This window comes from Scyliorhinus canicula, chromosome 13, assembly GCF_902713615.1.
Source record: "Scyliorhinus canicula chromosome 13, sScyCan1.1, whole genome shotgun sequence".
Taxonomy (NCBI): domain Eukaryota; kingdom Metazoa; phylum Chordata; class Chondrichthyes; order Carcharhiniformes; family Scyliorhinidae; genus Scyliorhinus; species Scyliorhinus canicula.
In genome coordinates, this window is record NC_052158.1 from 147,140,759 (window position 1) to 147,166,570 (window position 25,812).

At 46.8% G+C, this 25,812-nt stretch overlaps 1 protein-coding gene across 1 annotated transcript; it reads right to left on the bottom strand.

The window, feature by feature from the left end:
* On the bottom strand, positions 1 to 25,436 carry LOC119976359 (immunoglobulin superfamily member 10-like). Its single transcript, XM_038816843.1, has 2 exons — positions 25,116 to 25,436; positions 1 to 3,432 (listed from the first exon to the last, which is right to left on the bottom strand). Exon 2 carries the CDS (start codon positions 3,429 to 3,431, stop codon positions 1,524 to 1,526), a length of 1,908 nt encoding a protein of 635 aa, XP_038672771.1. The 5' UTR covers position 3,432; positions 25,116 to 25,436; the 3' UTR covers positions 1 to 1,523.
* Between the last annotated feature and the right edge of the window lie 376 nt (positions 25,437 to 25,812).

Genomic DNA, 25,812 nt, shown 5'->3' on the forward strand with positions numbered 1-25,812 from the left:
ACGTATCCGACATTTAATCACAGCACCAGATAATGTCAGCTATATTTTCCTTACAAAATATTTTATTATCCGTTTTTCAAAAGCAGCAAGAGATGAGCAATTATATTACACCCGACCTTTGGCAATTCTTGATTTGTCATGTTGTGTGATAAATGGTGGGAGAAAAGCAAATGAACTCGGCAAGAAATCAAAGCAGTTGAATACTGTGGCAGCGTGTCACGGCGAGAATTTTGTCTTCCTGTGTGAGATGTGAGAAGGATGTTAATATTTCACACATTCGCTTGATGTCGAACTTTGCCCTATCGTTTAAACCGACGGGACAAAGCCTTGATCACAGGGTGAGAATTCAGGGTCAAACGTCAAAGAAGCACAGAATAAATTATTACATGAAATATTTCAGTATATTCGAAATTACCACTCTCTACAACCTGGAAACCTGGTGTTTATTAGAGGAATTAACTTCACAAAATGAATTAAAGGTAGCACCGCTTGCAAAGTGGTCAGCACTGTTGCTTCACAGCACCAGGGTCTCAGGTTCGATTCCCGGCTTGGGTCACTGTCTGTGCGGCGTGTGCACGTTCTCCCCATGTCTGTGTGGGTTTCCTCCGGGTGCTCCGGTTTCCTCCCACAAGTTCTGAAAGACGTGCTTGTAAGGTGAATGGGACATTCTGAATTCTCCCTCAGTGTACCAGAACAGCGGAGTGTGGCGACTAGGGGCTTTTCACAGTAACTTCATTGCAGTGTTAATGTAAGCCTACTTGTGACAATAAAAATTATTCTTATTATATTTAAGAGTGTGGGGAGTTCCCACTTCTGTGCGGTCTCTGTGGGGTGAATTTTAATCTAAGTTCTCTGTTGAGAATCTAATGGGATCACGTGTATCATTGGTTTTACACCCTGTCTAATATTATTTAGGTGGAAGCTGATGGCACTGTCATGGACCAGTCATTCAGAGGCCCACAAAGGGCGACCCGGTTTCAAATCTCACCTCGGCAGCTGGGGCGGAATTTAAATTTGATGATTGAGCTAATCTCAGTGATGGCGATGCTGGATCCACAGCCATGTGGTTAACTCTGAACCGCACACCGAAATGGCTGAGTTTATCAATCGGTCTGAGGCAACATATCCGGCAGGACCAACGTCATCCAGATCCTGTGAACGAACAAATTTGGAAGTAGAATTGCTCTCACCTGATTTCAGTGGAGATTGGAAGTGGAAAGGCTGTAAAACCAGCATTTCTTCAAGTCCCATCAGTTTCCTGAAAGCAGAGTGAGATAAAAACGAAGAAATACCCTTGACCCCAACCATCATAGAAGCATAGTCTCGGAGATCTTTTTAACATCAGGGAAATAAAATATTTTCTTCTTGTCTGAAATAAATCAGTCCACAGAAATCTTCAACGCACAAGTATAATAATAATCTCTGTAAAAAATATATAGATATATATATTATATATATATATATTCAAAAATGAATATAAGAATAGACAAATACAAGACTTCATCTTATGAAGAGCAGTCATTTCATATGACCTGAATATATGTTATTCGGGAGTCACTGCCAAGTTTGTTCTTGGCCGTGCACTTGAATGTCCCAGAATCCTTTGCCGATAGCCTTTGGATCACCAGTGTTCCCTGCGGGTGCAAGAGTTCGCTTCCGGTGGGGCGCCCCTTGCTGTAAGTGGAAAGCAACGTGTGGTTGGGCAGCTCCCACACAATCTCCGGCCTGGGAATTCCGATTGCCATGCAGTTGAGCTGGACGGGAGAGCCGGCCATGGCGTACACGGATTTGGGCGGTCCATTGGTTATCCGAGGCGGGTAGGCAATGACCGCCACCGATACCGAGACCGAGGCCACGCCAGCAACGTTGTGCGCTTTGCAAACGTAGTTGCCCCTGTCCTGTAAGCCTGTTTCCCGAATGTTCAAAGTCCCATTTTCAAACAGGATATACTTTGCGTTTATTTGAGGTCGGTCGAGCACCTTACCGCTCGGTGCAGTCCAAATGATTTTTGGCGTTGGGCTGCCACTAGCGGCGCAATGGAGGTACAGTGTATCCCCGCTCATACTTCGTATTAACCCAAGTGGTCGGTTGTGTATGGTGGGCTTCTCTCCAATGTCCACGATGATGAGTTTCTCTATATATCCCATTTCATTTTTAGCTGCACATCGGTATTTTCCTGCATCCTGCGCGGTTGGGCTGTGAATTCGAAAGGTGCCGTCGTTGTTTATTTGGTAACGGCCCGCCCTGAGCGTGCCTGTCAGTCGTGTGCCATTGGGAAGGGTCCATATCATCTCTGGGGGCGGGTGGCCATCGGCCGAGCAGTTCAGGGTGGCAACGGCGGCCGCTGCGCTAGCGATGACTTTCTCGTTGAGCGGGTTGGCAAACATGGGCCTCCTCGGCCTCCGGGTCACCTCCAGGATGACCACCAGGGTGGCCTCCCCACCTCGGTTGCGGGCTACGCAGATGAACTGGGCCCCGTCGGACGCCCTGACGTTGCGGATCTCCAGCGTGCCATTCGGGTGGACCGCGATCCTGCTGCCGTGGTAGGGGGTGTCCAGCACGCTGTTGTCCGGAGTGATCCACGCCACCCTCGGCCTGGGGTTACCCTCAGCCAGGCAGTCGATCAGCTTCCTGCTGTGCCTCATGGCGGTGTCCCGCACCACCGTCCTGTTCCCGCGCCGGCCGTTGATGAGGGGCGGCTTCGCGGCCACGTCCAGGTGGAAGAGGTCGGTATCGTCCCCGCCCGGGTTGCGGGCGATGCACCTGTACTCGCCAGCGTCGGAGAGGCGGGCGTTCCTGATGGCCATCGAGCCATTGGGATGCAGGCTGTACCTGTTTTTGGAGAAGGAGAGGATTTCGTTTGTTGGCAGCATCCACAGTATCCTCGGTGGCGGCTGCCCCGTGGCCTGGCAGTGAAACATGCCGCTGTCTCCGCTCTCCACCCTCAGGGATCTCTGGCGGGGTCCCTCAATGCGCGGCGCCGCTGTCACCACCGTCACGTGTACTTTCATCTGGTCCTTGCCCAGCGTGTTCTGTGCGTGACAGGTGTAATCCCCCTCCTCGGCCATTCCCACTTTGCTGTAGTAGAGGGTCCCATTGCCAAACACGACGTACCTGCGAGTCCTGCCGCCGGTGGTCTGCAGCGCCTTTCCCACTAGCGTCCCGTCGGGCAGCATCCAGGAAACTCGGGGCTCGGGGGAGCCGGAGGCCTTGCAGTCCACCCGAAGATCCGCCCCGTACGACACGTACCGGTGGTGGGTGGACTGCTTGTGCTCGATCAGTGCCGGCTTCATGGACACATCGATCCGCAGTGACATCGCGTCTCCTCCAGCCGCGTTTCGGGCGATGCACAGGTAGTCCCCGGCGTCTCTCCCCGTCATCGATTCAATCGACAAGGTCCCGTTCGGTAACACCAGCACACGGCTTGCCATCCTGAAAAGAAGACGACACAATCAAAGTCTGACAAGCAAACAGGGAAGGGGAGAAATTGTGAAAGGAAAATGCTGAAATAAACTTTAAATTAAAAACCTGGTGCATTTACATAGTGCCATTAAATTACAGGTAGTAAAATAATCAGTGAGGATAAACAATACCTCCTCCACAATAGTCCTCAATACCGGGACCCCGCATGGCTGCATACTTAGCTCCCGACTAAGGGGGCACGACTGTATGGCAAAACCTGGCTCCAACTCCATCTACAAGTTTGCTCATGATGTGACTGTAGTGGATCGGATCTCAAACAACGATGGATCAGAGTACAGGAGGGAGATAGAGAACCTAGTGGCAACAATCTCAATGTCAGCCAAACTAAGGAGCTGGCCATCGACTTCAGGGAGCAAAGTATCGTACACACCCCTGTTGGCATCAATGGTGCCAAGGTGGAGATGGTTGACAGCTTCAAATTCCTAGCTGTGCACATCACCAACAAGCTGTCCTGGTCCACAGATGTTGACGCTACAACCAAGGAAGCACAACAGTGCTACCCATGTCCACTCCCACCCCCCCCCCCCCTCCCCCCTATCCCTGTAACCCCATATCTTAACCTGCTCATCCCTGGACCCTAAGGAGTAATTTATCATGGCCAATCCACCTAACCTGCACATCTTTGGACTGTGGGAGGAAACCGGAGCACCCGGAGGAAACCCACAAGAAACACGGGGAGAACTTGCAGACTCCGCACAGACAGTGACCCAAGGCTGGAATTGAACCTGGGGCCCTGACGCTGTGAGGCACTGTGCCCCCCCCCCCCACCCCCCCACCCCCCCACCCCTTTGGCCCATCTTATCTGACGCACTGGACCTGAAAATAACAAAGAATGTCGATGGTTTTCCTCACAGAATATTTTTTAAAATCTAGTTCATTCAGTAAAATATCTTCTTTAAATGGTTTCAATATCAGAATAGTTCGATCATTTTTGGGAGGTGGGTTAGCTCAGATGGATGGCCGGCTAGTTCATGATGCAGAGGGACATCAACAGGGCCGGTTCGATTCCCATACTGGCTGAGCTCACCATGATGGCCCTGCTTCCTCAACCTTGTGATTCGCCTGAGGTTAAATCAGCACGAGTCAGCTCTCTCTTTCTCTCTCTCTGAAAGCAGCGAACAGCCTATGGTGTTGGGGGACTATGGTGATTTCATTTGAGTTAGAGATTAGAGGTCTAAAATATGGAAAATAAGAGCAGGAGGAGGCCATTCGGCCCTTCGAGCCTGCTCCACCATTCATTATGATCATGGCTGATCATCCATCTCAATAGCCTATTCCTGCTTTCCCTCCATATCCTACGTGCTACATCTAACTGCTTCGATAAAACATACCCGGTTAGGGCAGGACCCTTTACCAGCAAAACTGGTGCCACATCCGGTCCAATTCAGTGACCATTGGAGGACACTAGCACCGGAGCCACATAGAACACGATCGTCGATTCGAAAGAGAAACGGGGCCGGATTCGCGATAGACACTCAGGAGGCTGACGCGCCTATTTGTAAATTTTGGGGAGGTGGTAGAACCTCCTATCTGACTCAAACTCTCCTCATCTGTCAGTCCTGCCATCCCAGGAATCAGTATGGTAAATCTTCGCTGCACTCCCTCCGTAGCAAGAACATCCTTCCTCAGAAAAGGAGACCAAAGCTGCTATGGTCACATTACCCGCATACCCGACACAAGATCCCCAAAACCTCTTTTGGGCGGCATGGTAGCGCAATGGTTAGCACTGTGGCTTCACAGCGCCAGGGTCCCAGGTTCGATTCCCTGCTGGGTCACTGTCTGTGCGGAGTCTGCACGTTCTCCGGTTTCCTCCCACAGTCCAAATCCGCGCAGGTTAGGTGGATTGGCCACACTAAAATTGCTCTTAGTGTCCAAAAAATTTAGGAGGGGTTATTGGGTTACGGGGATAGGGTGGTAGTGAGGGCTTAAGTGGGTCGGTGCAGACTCGATGGGCCGAATGGCCTCCTTCTGCACTGCATGTTCTAATAAAAAAAAACAAGTGATCTACTCCGAGATGGAGAAAAAGCATCTGTGAATGTGCCAATCACCTCGAGCATCGTAGGATGGAGCACGCAGAGGCCAAGCGGAAGGAGGGCACAGAATCCAGAGCGTCCCACCCACCCACCTCATCAAGCACCACCTGCCCAACCCGAGGCAGATCTGCGGATCCAGGACCGGACTATTCAGCCATCGGAGAACCCACGTCCCCGGATTGGAAGCAAGATAACCTTGATACTGAGGGACTGGCCAAGAATAAGAGTTCATACACAATAACTATTATACATATTACACTGCCGATCCCAAATGGATCTGCCTCGCCAGTGCCTAACTACCTGGCTTCATAAACCACACAACTATACATTGTTTACAGGTCTCCCGCCCCCTTAATGGGGGAACTCGTGTCCTGCAAGTTTCACGGAAAGTTTAATGTTTCCACCTCGTAGGGTACTATTGGGTTATAAAGCTTACTTTTAGCGACTGGTGTATGAGGACACCCAGGTCTCATTGCACATTCCTCTCTCAATTCATAGCCATTCAGATAATAATCTGCCTTCCTGTTTTTGCTACCAAAGTGGAAAATCTCACATTTATCCACATTACACTGAATATGCCATATATTTGCCCACTCACTCAAGCATCTCTGCATCCTCCTCACAGCTCACCCTCCCACCCAGCTTTGTGTCATCTGCAAATTTGGAGACATTACATTTAGTTGCCTCAACAAAATTATTAACATATATTGTGAATAGCTGGGGTCCCAGCACTGATCCATGCAGTAACCCATTAGTCACTGGCTGTCATTTGGAAAAATACCCCTTTATTCCTACTCTTTGTTTTCTGTCTGTAAACCAGTTATCTTTCCAATTGATACACTACCCCCAATCCCACGTGCTTTAATTTTACATGCTGCCTCTTGTGTGGGACCTTGTTCAAATATACCACATCCACTGGCTCCCCCTCATTAACTCCACTAGTTACAGTCTCAAAGAATTCCAGTATATTTGTCAAGCATGATTTCCTTTTCATATATCCATGCTGACTCTGACCGATCCTGCCATTGTTTTCCATGTGCTTGGCTATTCAATCTTTTAATGGACTCTACAATTTTCCCCACTACCAACATTGGGCTGACTGATCTATAATTCCCCGTTTTCTCTCTGCTTCGTTTTTTAAATAGTGGTGTTACATTAACTACCTCAAATCTGCATGAACTGTTCCAGAGTCTATAGAATCCTGGAAGATGACCACCAATGCATCCACTATTTCTAGGGCCACTTCCTTAAGTACCCTGCGATGTAGATTATCAGGCCCTGGGGCTTTAATGGCCTTCAATCCCATTAATTTCCCAACATAATTTCCCTACAAATACTGATTTCCTTCAGTTCCTCTCTCTCAGTAAATCCTGTGTTCCTCAACATTCCTGGTATGTTATTTTTGCCCTCCTTTGTGAAGACAGAACCAAAGTATGTACTTAATTGGCCAGCCATTTCTTTATTCCCCATTATCAATTTCCCTGTTTCTGTTTTGTGATGGTGACTTTGTCTGGAGGTTTCTCGAATTGCTGTGAGTGTTATTCTTGGCTGCTGTTTCCGGTTGCATTTGGGATTTTGTCCCAGATGCCATCGGACTGTACAGTGGTTGAGGAGTTGGAATGGACCTGATTGGTCCTTGTTTACTGCTCCCCCGCACACCTTTTTGTGTAATGCCTTCATAGGACCTTGGGTCTGAACAAATCCTTCTCACCTCAGCTGGCTGTCATGTAGCTACTGTGGGATCCGGGATGCAAACTTGTTGTCCCAACTTGGCAACATGGTACCCGCATTTTTATGCGCTTTGACCATTTTCTCTCCCTCAGTTTTAAAGGTTGTTGTGTCGTTTCTGAGAGAGCAGAATGGGTAAGAACAGGCAAACTTTTAGCTCTGCTCTGCCAGATATGTGCTCCACTGATGATGGAATAGTGCACTTAAAGGTATCCTTCTCAGATGTAACATTGCAATGTGTAGATCCTGCTTCATCTGCCTATATTTGGGAATTAAGGATTCCACCATGAGAGTAATTAGTTCAATTAGGTCATTAAATCTATGGTATTGAGGAGAAGAAGTAGTGTGATCAATATTCCGCCTCTCACAAATAGCCTGACATGGCATACCAATAAATTGCTGACTGTTTCTTAATGATCTCCCCAGGCACACCAAATAAATTGAAAATATTACTCAGTGTGCGACAATTGTGCTTGATGATAAGAATAAACTGCGCAACAGGCAGGATCAGACGATCAAGTTGGATGATTAGCCATGATCATAATGAATGGCGAAGAAGGCTCAAAGGGCCGAATGGCCTCCTCCTACTCCTATTTTCTATGTCTCTTTGTATTGTGCGATTGTTGAAAAATGGCGTAGTTGGGAAAGTAGTCGACGATAAAGTCAGTGCCAGGGACATGAAAGAGGTTGAATGTGATTTTGGACCATAGATGGGCAGGAATGTGGAATCAGTGCGTCGCCTTCACATTTGCTCTTCACATGCCTCATACTTCTTGACAACAACTTCCGTGTCATTGTTCATATTTGGTCAATTGATTGTCTCCCTTGTGAGTCTTTTTCATCCGGTTTATGCCCATGTGTGAGTGATGAATTTATTGCAGAATATCAGGTCACAAAGATATCGGTATGATGACCTGCCTGCTGTTAAACGTGACTCGCCAGTGAAGGCCTATTTCATCCCAGTAAGGCTAAAATGGTGGCCTGGCCCGCAATCGGGGTCCACCGATCGGCGGGCGGGCCTGTGCCATGGGGGCACTCTTGCCCTCCATGTTGGCCTCTGTAAGGCTCCACGATGGCCGGGGCAGAGAAGAAACCCCCTGCGCATGCGCAGGAAACACGGCAGCGGTTCTGCGCATGCACCAGAACACGTTGGCGGTCCTGCGGATGCGTCAACTCGCATCGGCCGGCGGAGGCCCTTCGCCACCGGTTGGCGTGGTGCCAACTCCTCCAGCGCTGGCCTAGCCCCCGGAAGTGCAGAGGATTCCACACCTTCCGGGTGGCCCGACGCCGGAGTGGTTCATGCCACTCTTTGGCGCCGGTACGGCCGCCCCGCCGATTGCAGGAGAATCCCCGCCATTGAACTGAATCAGGCCATCCTTCAATGGTGGGTTTCCACAATTTTTGCAGTGTCGGATCTATGCTTCTTCTTGAAGCTGCTGACTGGTTTATTGTGCAGAATATACCAGATCAGTTGACAGACGTACACTCTCCTGCAGGCGTAATGTTGCAGCTCCCTTGAAACTACCAGTTCCGGCAAAACAAGTCTGAATATTTTGATGTTAGGTCGTGAACTGAGGTGATGGGAGTCATTTCTGAGGTTGATCTGCCTTGTGGTACCTGGCTGATTCTGTGGATTGTCACTTGTGCGAGTTCACAGCATGTTGGTGGACCTGCGCTTGCTGGGCCTTTAGTCTCCATGCTGTAGAACATCTCTGGCACCCAGCAGAATTGATTGGATTTGCACACCAGGACCAAGGATCGGTGCATGGAATGAGTGAATCATTGCATGCTGAAACTTGCTCAGTAATAGGTTTTGCCATGGTCGTCCAAGCCTGTGAATACATGTCTTTGAGAAATCGCAGGGGTAGGACATCGAAATTGGCCCTTTTGCTAATCTTGGCCAATAATGAATGGTCACCAGCTTTCTTAGGCCAGGTTATTTGAACTTGGCAAACGCCATGGATGGTGTGACTGCACCGATACGTTTTCCACAAGATTGACAGTGTGAGACATGTGTCCACCACTCTTCATCTCATCGTGCACATCACCGTCATGTTTTCGTTTGTCAATCACCTCATGTATATATTTCTGACAGGATACCAGATGGTCGTCCTTGCTGCTTGAAGACACTTGTTGTGTGCGGTCTGCTTGGATCAGTGCACAGCTCTTTGTAGCTGCGTCAGCCTTCGCTCTAGTGCACTGTTGTTGCCAATGGCCCTTTTTGCTGCATGCTTTGCATAATTGCTGGAAAGCTGGATATTTCCTTGGTGCATTCAGTAGCCCACACCTGCCCCATGTCTAGTTGGGTGGAGGTGCTCTGGTGAGTACACCAAGAATTTGCCTGGACCTGCGTGGATTACTTTGTCGGGCGGCACGGCAGCACAGTGGTTAGCACTGTTGCTGCACAGCACCAGGGTCCCAGGTTCAATTCCCGGCTTGGGTCTCTGTTCGGAATCAGCACGTTCTCCCTGTGTCTGCGTGAGTTTCCTTCAGGTGCTCCGGTTTCCTCCCACAAGTACTGAAATTTGGACATTCTGAATTCTCCTTCTGTGTACCCGAACAGGCACCGGAGTGTGGCGACTAGGGGCTTTTCACAGTAACTTCATTGCAGTGTTAATATAAGCCTGCTTGTGACAATAACGATTATTATTACATACGTTCACTCTTGTGAAGCTCTTCGATGCTATATATTTGGGCTTGTCGAGCAGATCTTTCTGAAATATGTCTATGCTAGTGGATACAATGACCAACTCAATGCTAGTTCTGCATTTGAAATATCAATATGTACCCTTTTCTCTGCATCTGATGACGAAGTGCTCTCTGGATTCTGGAGGTTGTTGTTTAAGTGCCATCAACTCTTGTCAATGAATACAGAAGTTTAACCTGATTCTGAACTAGTCTTCCAATGTCATCCATCTCTTTCTGGAATCCATTAGCTCTTCGACTGTTAATCATGACATGTTGCGCCTGTTTAAACCTTCATTCCCAATTGATTGCCAAATTTTTATCGCTCGTTTGTCTGGTTCAGACACTTCTGAATCAAGAAATCATAAATCTGTACCCTGTCTAAACAATCGGAATTTTGGAAGTGGGTCAGCTGCATCTCAGTTCAGGCTGGGGCATTTTGTGGACATTTTGACAATGAATCTTTGGCCTTCCTGCTTGTTTTATTTACTTTATTGCTTAGCAACTCCCGAAACTACCTGTTATAATCACAACATTCTCCAGCCCAATTTCATGATGTCTTGATTTTTTTTTCACTCTCCCTCACTTGTCACCGACCCGACCCACACCCTGGTCGCTCGGCTTTCCTGCCTGAGCTTACTCGAAGCTGATCGTCTCAACACACTGTCCCACTCACGGAACCAACAGGTCATGCACTGAAATCTCATCACGACAGATCCATCTGCTCGCCAGCTCTCTACTTGAGAATTATCCTGGTCTTCAAATCTCTTCTGTGCAGTCCCCACTCTTTGATTTCAATAATCTCCGACACTGCAAACTTGTTGCACTTTGACAAGGCCGTTAAGAGTTGCGTCATGTCGTGTGGCACGATCTAAGGTTTTTTGCCATGCTGCACTTGTAAGTAATATTACCGCCAGGCTCTTCGACCACTGCTGCTCACCATGTTGTGTTTTTAAAATGATAGAAAGGCACCCGTCACTCATAAGGGATTGGGTGAACACATTGTGAATTAATTTATGAACTCTAATCTCGGGAGAACATTTATTAATGGAAAGGAGAATTGAAGACACAGCAGCAGAACTGTGCGTGCTGTGCTCTTCTCAAAAGCAAAAGTGAAACTAATTCTGGGCAGCTTGACACACTTTCCTTCTCACAATGCCATGCTTAAGGCATATTACAGCAGATCCTTTAGCGACCTGTGAATACCCACTGTTAGATCCCTCTGCTCTTTAAAATGTACCATTTAGATTCTACTGCCTCTTGTGGACCTGCCGGAATTGCAGATGGGGTTGGGGGCTGATGTTCTGGCTTTTGCCTCACTGACTGCTCGAAGGTGGGAGCTGATGGGATGGGGGTCAGCTTCTCCGCCCAGTGCTTTCAGTGTGACTGGGGGTTGATATGGAGTTTTTATACTTCGAGAAAGTCAAGTACACCGTGAGGGGGGCAATGGAGGGGTTCTAGCGGAGATGGCAGCCGTTTATTCTGTACTTCAAGGAGCTGGTCACCGTTGGTTGCTAGGGAGGGGGGAGGGGTGTAGGGGGGAGGAGGGGTTGGGTGGGGGGGGCTTTTTATGTTGGGATTTGTTTTTGTTATGGGGGCATTTCGGGGATGATTTTGGGGTGTTTGCTATTGTTCCACAGTTATGTATAAAATTGAAAATGTTGAATAAAAATACTTTAAAACATTAATTATACGTCCTCTCTACGTCAATCCCTCCAAGCGCATCATATCACACTTACTTGGATTAAATTGCAGCTGCCATGTGTGACTACATGGTGTAGTTCTGAAACTACTAAATGAGATGGATGGGCCATCCTGTGCTTTGGCGGAGGCTCAAATGAAAATAATTGGGTTAGCCACCCTAATCTCTCCAATATTCTCAGTGGAGCTCCTAAACCAGTGAAGGAGACTAAACAACGTTTCAGTATCACACTGCACTAAATTCATAAAGCACCGTTTCACTTCACTGCCAAGGTTAGTCAACTAGAGGCACACTTAAGCTTTGTTTTAAAATGTGTTTTAGGGTTGTTCTGGGGTGAACATTGTGCTCTGGGGAGATAAGTCCAATGAGCCAAACCTGTCACGGACATTACGACTTGCAAACTTCAGTACGTCTAATGCTGGAATGAGTCACTGTGGTAACCATGCCCATTCCATAGCTGCCATTCATAAGACTAATTTATGCTGCCACATATATTTTACAAAGTCCTTAACAGGCCCTCGCACAATAAAGTCATTTGTTGCTGTCGCTGATTAATTGCAGAAAAGTACATTCTGTAGTTAACACTTTATGACATTGTCGATTTATTTCATTTTGACATTCATTGCAAGAATCATTGACACTGGGAGGCCTTTGGCAAAGAGGTTCTGCGACGTTGTATGAACCTGACGCTGGAGAAAGGAGATGTGAACAGTTTTAATGCAATGTTTCTTTCCTGCTTTTAGAGACACGGCTGCTCCCCCCCCCCACTCCGCTCTCAGACATGCACAGTGAATGCAGGTGGGAGTATGTGATGGCAAATAGGTAACCTATTCACGTCTTTGAGTGGGCAGTCATTTCTGATCCAGCTGTTAGATTTGCTGAAGTTCAGGCTGAGCTTGCCATTTTCTTTTTGGTGTTTTCTGCTCTCTCTCGCTCTCTTTTGGAAGAAATATCCAGCTTACGGGGCAGCACAGTGGCACGGTTCTTAGCACTGCTGCCTCACAGCATCAGGGACTTGGGTTCAATTCTGGCCCTGAGTGACTGTCTGTGTTGAGGTTGCATTTTCTCCACGCGTCTGCGTGTTTTCTGGTTTCCTCCCACAGTCCAAAGATGTGCAGGATATGTGGATAGGCCATGTTAAAATTGCCGCTTAGTGTCCAAAGATGGCAGGGTAGGTGGGGTTACGGGGATAGGGTGGGGAGTGGGCCGAGGTGGGGTGCTCTTTTAGAGGGTCAGTGCAGACTCGATGGGCCAAATGGCCTCCTTCTGCACTGCAGGGATTCTATGGGCGCGATTCTCCGCAAATGCGGAGAGTCGTAAAGGCTGCCGTGAAACTGGCCGTGTTTCACGGGAGCCTCCACGCCCCCTCCCGGGACCCGATTCTCCCCCCCGGGCGGGGCTAGCAGCGCGGCCCCGTGAAGCACGGCATCGCGGGCTTAGCGACTGTCATGGTGGCTGACGTGCACGATGACGTCAGCCGTGCATGTTGGACGGCTCCAACCCGCGCATGCGCGGATGACGTCATCACGCATATGCGTCAAACCCGCGCATGCGCGGGCTGTCATGCCCCTCAGCTGCCCCGCGGACTGATCCTGCGGGGCGGCGGAAGAACAAATAGTGCGCGGGTATTGGACCCGCTGCCCACGATCGGTGCCCACCGATCGCAGGCCCATGCCACCCTTGGCGGCCGTGCCAATCGGTGCCATGGTTGTCTGGGACGGCACTTTGCGGCCGTTTTCACGAACGGTGAGAACAGGTGTGTTTGCGTTCGTGAAAATGGCCGTAAAGGCCTGGGAACTCGGCCCATCGGCCTGGGGAGAACCGCTGTTCGCCGTAAAAAAACGAGCAGCGATTCGTGTCGTGGGGCAGCCGTTGGGGGCGGGGGGGGGGGGAGAATAGCGGGAGGTCGGGAAAAATGTCGGGAAGGCCCTCCCACTATTCTCTGACCCGTCGTGGGCAGCAGAGAATCGCGCCCTATATCTATTCTGGGACTACAGGGGAGAATGGCCTAGTAACAATTAAAAACTCGCTTTTGTGACGACGAGATGACATTACGAATATTGGATTCTCAGTATTGGGGAATTTAAGGGTTAAAAGCCTGGGGTTAAAGTGTGTTTGACTGCAGTGGTCATGTTTGTTTAAAATAATTCTTGTTTGCAGGGCCTGGGTGCTTTTCGCAGCCAGCGGGCAAAATTGACAAAGGAATATGATTTTCAGTCTGGGCTAACGGACTGTGATTTGAATGGGAAAGTCCCGGCGCTTTGCAGCCTACAGAGATCATTTGCTTTTCAGCATGGGGAGATGAGGTCATTGTGGGTGGAGCCAAGGAGTGCAGACAGACATTGTGACAATCTTGAGAGGGGCAGTTTTGGTTTGTGGAGAAATGTTGGAGAGAGGAGGTGCATTCTGACCTGCCTGATGCTGAGTCCACAATTCTCCCATAGTAAGATAGATTGAAAGCTGTCTGTTTCTTTTTTTTTTGTTTAATGGGTAATTGAGTTGTGATGTTTAAGGTTTAATTGTAAGCTGTTCTTTTCAGATGTGAAGTTAAAAAGTTTAATGTTGCATGCATAATAAAATTTTGTTTGAAAAATACCAAAGCCCTATTTCTTCATGCAATCACTCCTGCAGCGAATCTTTCTGCACAGACATTCATATGAATTAAAACATTGGGGTATTGGTTCAGTATCCCAGCCACCATTGGGGTCTGGTCAGGGGTCATAATACTTTGTATGGCATCACGGCGATCAACCTGCAAACTACCACACCTTGGCACACCGCCTGGTAACACTAAAGTGTCGCACCGATCAATGAAAATTGATTCATTTCTCTGCGGGTGTTTCGATCACAGTTAAAACTCAAAAGTGGTAGTTTTGAAAAGATTGTAATAGACTTGTAACTGCTGCCAAGTGGACAGTATATTTACATCAGAAGCTAGGAATTCCTCTGGACTTTATTAACAGGCAGACACTCAACGTGCTTGCGTGGCTCTGCTCTGTCTGATATTTTACTGGTGACCTTAACCTGCTTAAAAAAACACTTGCATTAAACTGGCAGTCGAGGGATGATATATGAACATCTTAAATGTTCACCAACTCATTCTGGCAACAGTAATTTTTTTTTTGAATTGAAAACCAGATTGTGGGTCCTTTGAAGCTATTGCCTATATATTTGAAATAAATATTGTCCCGTTATTTGTTAATTATCACTGAATTCAAATTTAATATCCAACATTGTCGGTTTGTCTCCGGATCCACAAAGCCTCCATGAGCTATTTTCCGAAATTCCCCACAGGAGTAACAGTTCTGTCTCCTGTCCTTTGCAAAGCACAGACAGTGAACGGCCAAGACCTTTGACACTGCGTTAGATCTGACTGCAGCTCAGGAGAGCGCTCTGATGGTATTTACTTGTAAGTATTTAAACATCTGTGACAGACAGATTCTCACAGAGTTTAAGTTTACCAAATGTTCATTCAGTCGTTTGGTCGTGCAGAACTTGAGTATTGCTGAAAACAGACAGTCTGTCTAAGCTTTTCATCTCGCACTCATCCGGCCATTCTCAAGAATACCAATGTCAGGGGGAACAACGTTTATACTATATCAGAAGAGGGTGCTGATTTGTTGGCATTGGTAACAGTTGTCATTTCTGTGGCGCAATCGGTTAGCACGTTCGGCTGTTAACCGAAATGTTGCTGTTTTGATTCCACCCAGGGACAAAGTACGGTCACACCAACGGATGAAGCGTTTTTTCTCGGTGGCATGGTAGCAAAGTGGTTAGCACTGTTGCTTCATAGTGCCAGGGTCCCGGGTTCGATTCCCACTTGGGTCACTGTCTGTGTGGAGTCTGCACGTTCTCCCCGTATCTGTGTGGGTTTCCTCCGGGTGCTCCGGTTTCCTCCCACAAGTCCAGAAAGACGTGCTGTTAGGTGAATTGGACATTTTGAATTCTCCCTCTGTGTACCCGAGCAGGCGTCGGTGTGTGGCGACTAGGGGATTATCACAGTAACTTCATGGCAATGTTAATGTAAGCCTACTTCTACTAATAATAAAGATTATTATTATTATAATCTTAGGCAGACTGGACTCTTTTCAGAGTTGAAAGAGACAGTCTTAGGCACATTCATGACATACAGTGAGTGATGATCTGATCAGGGGTAGCTTTTATCCCACAGGATGTCTTTGATGCATTCTATTTCAGTTTTAGGATTGCATGGTGAGCAATTGGCTCTCGCCCTATTTACAAGTTTGCCAATAAATGCAGCACTATTGAAGGTGCCATCTTTCATGTAAGAGGACAACCTGGAACGTCATTTGTCCTCGCATCAAGAATACTGTGAAGAGTTTGGTCTCCTTATCAAAGGAAAGATATACTGACATTGGAGGCAGGTCCACAAAAGGTTCATTAAGTTGATCTCGGGTCTTATGAGGAGAGGTTGAGTAGGTTGGGACTCTACTCATTCGAGTTAAGAAGAGTGAGAGGCAGCCTTATGGTGAAATATAGGATTCTCAGGGGACTTGACAGGGTTGATGCGGAGAGGTTGTGTCCCCTTGTGGGAGAATCTAGGAAGCGAGGGCACAATCTCACAGTAAGAGATCGCCCATTTAACACAGAGATGAGGAGGAATCCTTTCAGAAATTGGTGAATCTGTGGAATTCTTTACCGCAGAGAGCTGTAGAGACTGGGTTGTTAGGTATGTTCAAGGCTGAGAAAGACAGATTTTTAATCAGTAAGGGAACCGAGGGTTATGGGGACAAGGCGGGAAAGTGAAGTTGAGGATTATTATTTCAGGTCAGTCATGATCTCATTGAATAGTGGAGCTAACTTGATGGGCTGAATGGCCTTCTCCTACGTCTTTTGGCCTTCTGTGAAAGATCTTGTAGGATGTTTTGATAAAGAGTACTGCTTGATGTCTGGCCAATATTTTTCTCTCAATCAACATTATGAAAACAGGTTGGCTGGTCAGTAGCACATTGCTGTTTGTGGGAACTTGCTGTTTAACTTTTCATTTTTCTTATCTTGATACATTTTTCATTTTAGCACTGGTTAGCACTGGTCCCTGTGACGCTGAGGACCCGGGTTCGATCCCGCCCCCGGGTCACTGTCCGTGTGGAGTTTGCACATTCTCCCCGTGTCTGTGTGGGTTTCACACCCACAACCCAAACAGGTGCAGGTTAGGAAGATTGGCCACGCTAAATTGCCCCTTGATTGGAAAAAATATAATTGGGTGCTCAAAATTTATATTAAAAAATAATTAATACGATTCTCTTAGGAAACTGTGCCTAAAATTTGTCATCGACTCGAAGTATTTCTCAGCAAAAGCACATTCATCTTGTCATAGTTCATGGAGTCACTATTTGATGTAGAGCTTTCAAAATCATTCTTATTGGGCGAGATTCTCCATCCCCCAGCCCCGTTTTCCAGCTCCGCGCCCCCTCCGCCCCCAGCAAGTTCCTCCGTACCATTATGGCCATCCCACACTGTTGGGAAACCCGGAGGGGTGTGTGTGCTGCCGGTCAAGCGGAGGATCCCGCTGACGTACAATCCCGCATAGTGTATCCATTCCGTTCACTTCTGGTCAGGCAAGCTTTCGGCAGGGGTAATGGCAGCGGGCCAGTTGTCGGGAACACAGAGGTAGTTTTAGGTGAGCTTTATTTGTATTGTCAAATATTAGAAATAAGATATAGGTTTAAGTGGTGTAATGTAATGTTTCTGTGTAAGGAAGGCTAAACCTATAGTTAGATTCATGCCATACAAAGGTGTTGGAATTTGGGGGCCTTTTGATTTCAGATGAAACTGTTGCTTTCGTTGTCCTTAGAAAGGGTTACGGCGTAAAAACTAAGCAAGCTGGGAGAAGTATAACGTAGTTGCTCAGCAACCTATCTTTAGGGTCAGAAGGCTTTTTAAATGTAGTTTTTGCTGGATTTATAGCAGATGGTGAGGGAGTGACAGAGAAGGCAGCTCTCACCACCTGCTAGAAGCAGAAAATCCTTACGATGGAGTAGGGTGTATGAAAACAAGCTCCAGGGGAACTAAAGGGCAGTTAGTTCTAGAAACCAGGGAGTGGAAATGTAGCTCCAGGAATTTTGAAGTAAAAAGGATCAGAGAGGAGCTGCCTTTGGAGCAGGATACTGCTCATGGCAGTCAAATTCAGGCCTTGGAAGAGAAGAGCTGATGAGGCTGGCTACAGACAAGCCATTTATCTAAAGCAATCCTAGGGTTTGGTGTCCTCATTTCCAGTGTTTGAAGCAGTACAATCCTGTTGGTACTGAGTACCCAGGTTTAGTAAAAGCAGAAAGATAAAGGAAACCTGAACGGAGAGGTGGGAAACCCGGAGATGGATTCCTTGTTAAAAAGTGTCGTGGAAGCTTTGTTTGAAAAGGTAGTTGGAAAACATGGAGTGGATTTTTAATGCAAAACAGCTGATTGGAAGTATTGTTTTAAAATGTGTCTTTTTGGAAGTGGAGCTCGGGAAGCCCTCATGTGACAACCATCTGGGTGGGATTGGCAGAGAAATCCACGGAAGATCGGTTGATCGACCATTGGTTTCAGAATGGGGTGTTAGCCTTGAAACTGTGTACATTTGTAACAAAGGATTGTATCATAGGGGCAGCATGAGGCGCAGTGGTTAGCACTGGCACTGCGGCGCTGAGGACCCTGGTTCGAATCCCGGCTCTGGGTCACTGTCCATGTGGGGTTTATGCATTCTCCCTGTGTCTGCGTGGGTTTCACCCCCACAACACAAAGATGTGGAGGGTATGTGGATTGGCCACACTAAATTTCCCCTTAATTGGAAAAAAAATAATTGGGTGCTCTAAATATTAAAAAAAAGTATTGTATCATAAGCGAACATTTCACATAAGCGTATTTTTTTTTTCCTGTTGTTGAGACTAATTAGCAATCCAGTGACTCTATTCCTCCATAGAATCATAGAATAACTACACAGAAGGTGGCCATTTTGCCCTGGGTGCCTGCACTGACCCTCTGCTACCTAGGCCACCCCCAACCCCCACCCTATTGTGGTAACCCCATCTAACGTTTGGACGCTAGGCAACAATTTAGCATGGTAATTCTTTGCACTGCCCCTGTCTGGACAACACTCTAGCTTCCAGACAGGGGTCTGTTTTCTGGGGTAGGAGGGCTGTGGGAGGGGGGAGCTGTGGGTGGGGGGGGGGGGGGGGGCCTCTCATCCGGGGGAGCCTTTGGGGGTTCCTTTAGTCAGGGGGTCTCTGTGGGCTGGGCGCTTCAATTAGGAGGTCTCTTTGGGGATCCATTTAGTTAGGAGGTCCCTGTGGAGGGGACCCTCTAGTTAGGGGGTCCTTGGGGAGTGTTCCTTCCATTAGGGGATCCCGGGGCAGGTCTCCCTATTCATGATGTTCCTTGCGGGGTCCCCTTATTACATGGGCCCCTGAGGAGGAGGAGAACGGTACCCCTATAACAGGGGTGGGGGGGTCATAAAGAACATAAGAACGAGGAACAGGGCTAGGCCGTCTGGCCCCTCAAGCCTGCTCCGTCATTCAATGAGATCATGGCTAATCTTTTGTGGACTCAGCTCCACTTTCCGGCCTGAACACCATAACCCTTAATCCATTTATTCGTCAAACAACTTTCTATCTTTATCTTAAAAACATTGAATGAAGGAGCCTCAACTGCTTCATTGGGCAGGGAATTCCATAGATTCACAACCCTTTGGGTGAAGAAGTTCCTCCTAAGCTCAGTCCTAAATCTACTTCCCCTTATTTTGAGGCTATGCCCCCTAGTTCTGCTTTCACCCGCCAGTGGAAACAACCTGCCCGCATCTATCCTATCTATTCCCTTCATAATTATATATATTTCTACAAGAGCCCCCCCCCTCCCCCGCATCCTCTAATTTCCAACAAGTACAGTCCCAGTCTACTCAACCTCTCCTCATAATCCAACCCCTTCAGCTCTGGGATTAACCTAGTGAATCTCCTCTGCACACCCTCCAGTGCCAGTACGTCCTTTCTCAAGTAAGGAGACCAAAACTAAACACAATACTCCAGGTGTGGCCTCACTAACACCTTATACAATTGTAGCATAACCTCCCTAGTCTTAAACTCCATCCCTCTAGCAATGAAGGACAAAATTCCATTTGCCTTCTTAATCACCTGTTGCACCTGTAAACCAACTTTTTGCGACTCATGCACCAGCACACCCAGGTCTCTCTGCACAGCAGCATGTTTTAATATTTTATCATTTAAATAATCATTCCTTTTGCTGTTATTCCTACCAAAATGGATAACCTCACATTTGTCAACATCGTATTCCATCTGCCAGACCCTAGCCCATTCACTTAACCTATCCAAATCCCTCTGCAGACTTCCGGTATCCTCTGCACTTTTCGCTTTACCACTCATCTTAGTGTCGTCTGCAAACTTGGACACATTGCATTTGGTCCTCAACTCCAAATCATCTATGTAAATTGTGAACAATTGTGGGCCCAACACTGATCCCTGAGGGACACCATTAGCTACTGATTGCCAACCAGAGAAACACCCATTAACCCCACTCTTTGCTTTCTTTTAATTAACCAATCCTCTATCCATGCTACTACTTTACCCTTAATGCCATGCATCTTTATCTTATGCAGCAACATTTTGTGTGGCACCTTGTCAAAAGCTTTCTGAAATCCAGATATACCACATCAATTTGCTCCCCGTTATCTACTGCACTGGTAATGTCCTCAAAACATCCCACTAAATTAGTTAGACACAACCTGCTCTTTATGAACCCATGCTGTGTCTGCCCAATGGGACAATTTCCATCCAGATGCCTCGTTATTTCTTCCTTGATGATAGATTCCAGCATCTTCCCTACTACTGAAGTTAAGCTCACTGGCCTATAATTACCCGCTTTCTGCCTACCTCCTTTTTTAAACAGTGGTGTCACATTTGCTAATTTCCAATCCACCGGGACCACCCCAGAGTCTAGTGAATTTCGGTAAATTATCACTAATGCATTTGCAATTTCCCTAGCCATCTCTTCTGGCACTCTGGGATGCATTCCATCAGGGCCAGGAGACTTGTCTACCTTTAGCCCCATTAGCTTGCCCATCGCTCCCTCCTTAGTGATAACAACAATCATCTCAAGGTCCTCACCTGTCATAGCCTCATTTCTATCAGTCGCTGGCATGTTACTTGTGTCTTCCACTGTGAAGACCGACCCAAAAAATCTGTTCAGTTCCTCAGCCATTTCCTCATCTCCCATTATTAAATCTCCCATCTCATCCTCTAAAGGACCAATATTTACCTCAGCCACTCTTTTTTGTTTATATATTTGGAGAAACATTTACTATCTGTTTTTATATTCTGAGCAAGTTTGCTCTCATAATCTATCTTAGTCAGTCTTAGAACAGTATGTAATGGAACCTATGAGAGAACAAGCGGTCCTAGATCTTGTCCTGTGTAATGAGACAGGATTGATTCATGATCTCATAGTTAGGGATCCTCTTGGAAGGAGTGATCACAATATGGTGGAATTTAAAATACAGATGGAGGGTGATAAGGTAAAATGAAACATTAGTGTTTTGTCTTTAAACAAAGGAGATTACAATGGGATGAGAGAAGAACTAGCTAAGGTAGACTGGGAGCAAAGACTTTTATGGTGGAACAGTTGAGGAACAGTGGAGAACCTTCCAAGCAATGTTTCACAGTGCTCAGCAAAGGTTTATACCAACAAAAAGGAAGGACGGTAGAAAGAGGGAAATCGACCATGGATATCTAAGGAAATAAGGGAGAGTTCAAATTGAAGGAAAAAGTATACAAAGTGGCAAAGATTAGTGGGAGACTAGAGGGCTGGGAAATCTTTAGGGGGGCAACAGAAAGCTCCTAAAAAAGCTATAAAGAAGAGTAAGATAGATTATGAGAGTAAACTTGCTCAGAATATAAAAACAGATAGTAAAAGTTTCTACAAATATATAAAAAAGAGTGGCTAAGGTAAATATTGGTGCTTTAGAGGATGAGAAGGGAGATCTAATAATGGGAGATGAGGGAATGGCTGAGGAACTGAACAGGTTTTTTGGGTCGGTCTTCACAGTGGAAGACACAAATAACATGCCAGTGACTGATAGAAATGAGGCTATGACAGGTGAGGACCTTGAGATGATTGTTATCACCAAGGAGGTAGTGATGGTGAAGTTAATGGGGCTAAAGGTAGAGAAGTCTCCTGGCCCTGATGGAATGCATCCCAGAGTGCTAAAAGAGATGGCTAGGGAAATTGAAAATGCACTAGTGATAATTTACCAAAATTCACTCGACTCTGGGGTGGTCCTGGTGGATTGGAAATTAGCAAACGTGACTCCACTGTTTAAAAAAGGAGGTAGGCAGAAAGCGGGTAATTATAGGCCAGTGAGCTTAATTTCGGTAGTAGAGAAGATGCTGGAATCTATCATCAAGGAAGAAATAGGGAGGCATCTGAATGGAAATTGTTCCATTGGGCAGACGCAACATGGGTTCATAAAGGGCAGGTGGTGCCTAACTAATTTAGTGGAATTTTTTGAGGACATTACCAGTGCAGTAGATAACGGGGAGCCAATGGATGTGGTATATCTGGATTTCCAGAAAGACTTTGACAAGGTGCCACACAAAAGGTTGCTGCATAAGATAAAGATGCATGGCATTAAGGGTAAAGTAGTAGCATGGATAGAGGATGGTTAATTAATAGAAAGCAAAGAGTGGGGATTAATGGGTGTTTCTCTGGCTGGCAATCAGTAGCTAGTGGTGTCCCTCAGGGATCCGTGTTGGGCCTACAATTGTTCACAATTTACATAGATGATTTGGAGTTGGGGACCCAAGGGCAATGTGTCCAAGTTTGCAGATGAGACTAAGATGAGTGGTAAAGCAAAAAGTGCAGAGGATACTGGAAGTCTGCAGAGGGATTTGGATAGGTTAAGTGAATGGGCTCGGGTTCTGGCAGATGCAATTTCCCTAGCCATCTCTTCTGTTCACTCTGGGATGCATTCCATCAGGGCCAGGAGACTTGTCTACCTTTAGCCCCATTAGCTTGCCCACTCACTCCCTCCTTAGTGATAACAACAATCATCTCAAGGTCCTCACCTGTCATAGCCCTCATTTTCTATCAGTCGCTGTCATGTTAATTGTGTCTTCACTGTGAAGACTGACCCAAAAAATCTGTTCAGTTCCTCAGCCATTTCCTCATCTCCCATTATTAAATCTCCCATCTAATCCTCTAAAGGACCAATATTACCTCAGCCACTCTTTTTGTTTATATATTTGGAGAAACATTTACTATCTGTTTTTATATTCTGAGCAAAGTTTGCTCTCATAATCTATCTTAGTCAGTCTTAGAACAGTATGTAATGAACCTATGAGGGAACAAGCGGTTCCTAGATCTGTCCTGTGTAATGAGACAGGATTGATTCATGATCTCATAGTTAGGGCTCCTCTTGGACGGAGTGATCACACTATGGTGGAATTTAAATACAGATGGAGGGTGATAAGGTAAAATGAAACATTAGTGTTTTGTCTTTAAACAAAGGAGATTACAATGGGATGAGAGAAGAACTAGCTAAGGTAGACTGGGAGCAAAGACTTTATGGTGGAACAGTTGAGGAACAGTGGAGAACCTTCCAAGCGATGTTTCACAGTGCTCAGCAAAGGTTTATACCAACAAAAAGGATGGACAGGAGAAAGAGGGAAGCACAAAACACTAGTGTTTGATTTTACCTTTTCACTCTCCATCTGTATTTTAAATTCCACCATATTGTGATCGCTCCTTCCGAGAGGATCCCTAACTATGAGATCATTAATCAATCCTGTCTCATAACACAGGACCAGATCTAGGACCGCATGTTCCCTCGTAGGTTCCATTATATACTGTTCTAGGAAACTATCGCGGATACATTCTATAAACTCCTCCTCAAGGCTGCCTTGACCAACCTGATTAAACCAATTGACATGTAGATTAAAATCCCCCATGATAACTGCTGTACCATTTCTACATGCATCAGTTATTTCTTTGTTTATTGCCTGCCCCGCCATAATATTACTATTTGGTGGTCTTAGCTACTCCTATCAGTGACTTTTTCACCTTACTATTCCTGACTTCCACCCAAATGCATTCAACCTTATCCTCCATGCATTGTTGTCATCCCTTACTATTGCCCGGATGTCATCCTTAAATAACAGAGCTACACCGCCTCCTTTACCATCCACTCTGTCCTTCCGAATAGTTTGATACCCTTGGATATTTAACTCCCAGTCGTGACCATCCTTGAACCATGTTTCAGTAATGGCCACTAAATCATAGTCATCCACGATGATTTATGCCATCAACTCATTTACCTTATTCCGAATACTACGGGCATTCAAGTAAAGTACACTTATGTTGGCTTTTTTACCTCTGTTTTGAATCTTAACACCTTGATCTGTAACCTCTCCTAAGTTATTTTCCTCTTAACTTTTCTCCTAATTTTCCTTGTCGTTGAACCCATATCTTCGTGTAACAACCTGCCGTATCGCTTACCATTTATGTTTTTACTTCCTGTTTTATTCCTATTAGTATTACTGGGTCTATTCACTGAGCTCTCCTCAGTCACTGTACCTTGTACTGTCGCCCTTTTTGATTTTTGACTATGGCTTCTCTGCCTTACACTTTCCTCCTTACAGCCTTTTGTTTCTGTCCCTGTTTACTACCTTCCAACTTCCTGCATCGGTTCCCATCCCCCTGCCACTATTACAGGGACCCTCTCCCAATTACAGGGTTCCCTGCGGGTGGTGTGGAGTCTGATAGCGGAGGGGGTGAGCAGGCAGTGCATTGTGGGGGTTGGCGTTGCCTTCAGATTGGCTCAGACTGTCTTTATCAGCGTGGCCCGGGCATGGTGGGCCTCGGGGTGTGCCAAGGGGGTAATATCTTATGGGAGTTGCCCCCTTGGTCCACTGCGAGGTCCTTCACGCCAGGGCCATGCTGGTTGAGACCACAAGTGATCCACGCCCAAGTGATTCTGGGTGCAGGGGACTGGAGAATCACGGAGGGCCAGAGCACAGGGTACCGGGCCCGCTAAACCCATTGTCATTCATTTACATCCCCCCATTGGCACTCGGTCGGCGCCCGGCGTCAATCCTGATCCCCCCCCCCCGCCACCCAATTTGCCATCCCATTGGGGAATGTGATCCGGGCTTCATGGGATGGAGAATCCAGCCCATGATCTGTTGAGCTAGGGTTCCATTCTGGATTCGTCCCCTCCAGTAGTAACACCAGCTGTGATCATAACAAAGTGCAAACGGGAATTAAGGAACGGGTGGTTTTTTAAAGTTCGCCCACCGTCTAGAACCTGAAATGTTTACTTTCCAGCCATCTAAGGATTTCAATGGAGGGTCCAACTGCCAGAGGTGTAAAATCTGCAATCCAATTTGAGTTCCCTACGTGGCGAGTGAGTTTAAAATTGCTGCAAAGAGCAGCTTGAAAGGAAATCAGCCAATAAGGGAAAGTAAACAGGGACATCTTACCCGTGCCATTGGTCCACGACTAACTTGGAAGGCAATCTCCAGATGATTTTGGGTTTTGGTTCGCCTGTAGCTGAGCAGTGAAGCTGTAGTTTATCTCCATAGTTCACTTTGATGTTACTCGAAGAAATGGAAACAATCTTCGGGATCTCCTGTTTACGTTCCACCACTAAGCTGACAACTCTCCTCTCCGATCCAGTCGAACTTGTAGCTATACATTCGTAATTCCCGCTGTCAGATGGAGTTAAGGATTTGACATAAAGAGTTCCATTGGTAAAGGCAAATAATTTGTGTTGACGAACTGCAAAGGTTTGATTTCGGTGCCGTCAAAGAGCGTCCAGTGACTGTGGGTGGAGGTGTCCCCATTGCAGTGCAGGCCATTCTGATGTTCTGCCCTACTTGCCCTTTTATGCTCTGGTGCCTTGCTTCCAGGATAGCTGGGGGCTGAGCGACCACCTGCATCCTCACTGTGACTGTGTCAATCCCAGCTGGATTACTGGGCCACACACCTATAATTCCCTCGATCGTACACAGTTAACTGCTTTAAATCCTGAGGGTGCCATCAGCGGATACCGAGACTCTCCCTTAAATGGGCTGCTGTTTCTCACCATGGTCCTGTTGGAGAGGATCCAAGAGATCGTTGGGGCTGGCCTTCCCTGAGATCGGCACTTCATCTCCACTGGGTAACCAGCATGGACTG

Coding starts and splice junctions, on each gene's coding strand:
- LOC119976359 (XM_038816843.1), bottom strand. CDS start 3,431: ATGGCAAGCCGTGTGCTGGTGTTACCGAACGGGACCTTGTCGATTGAA.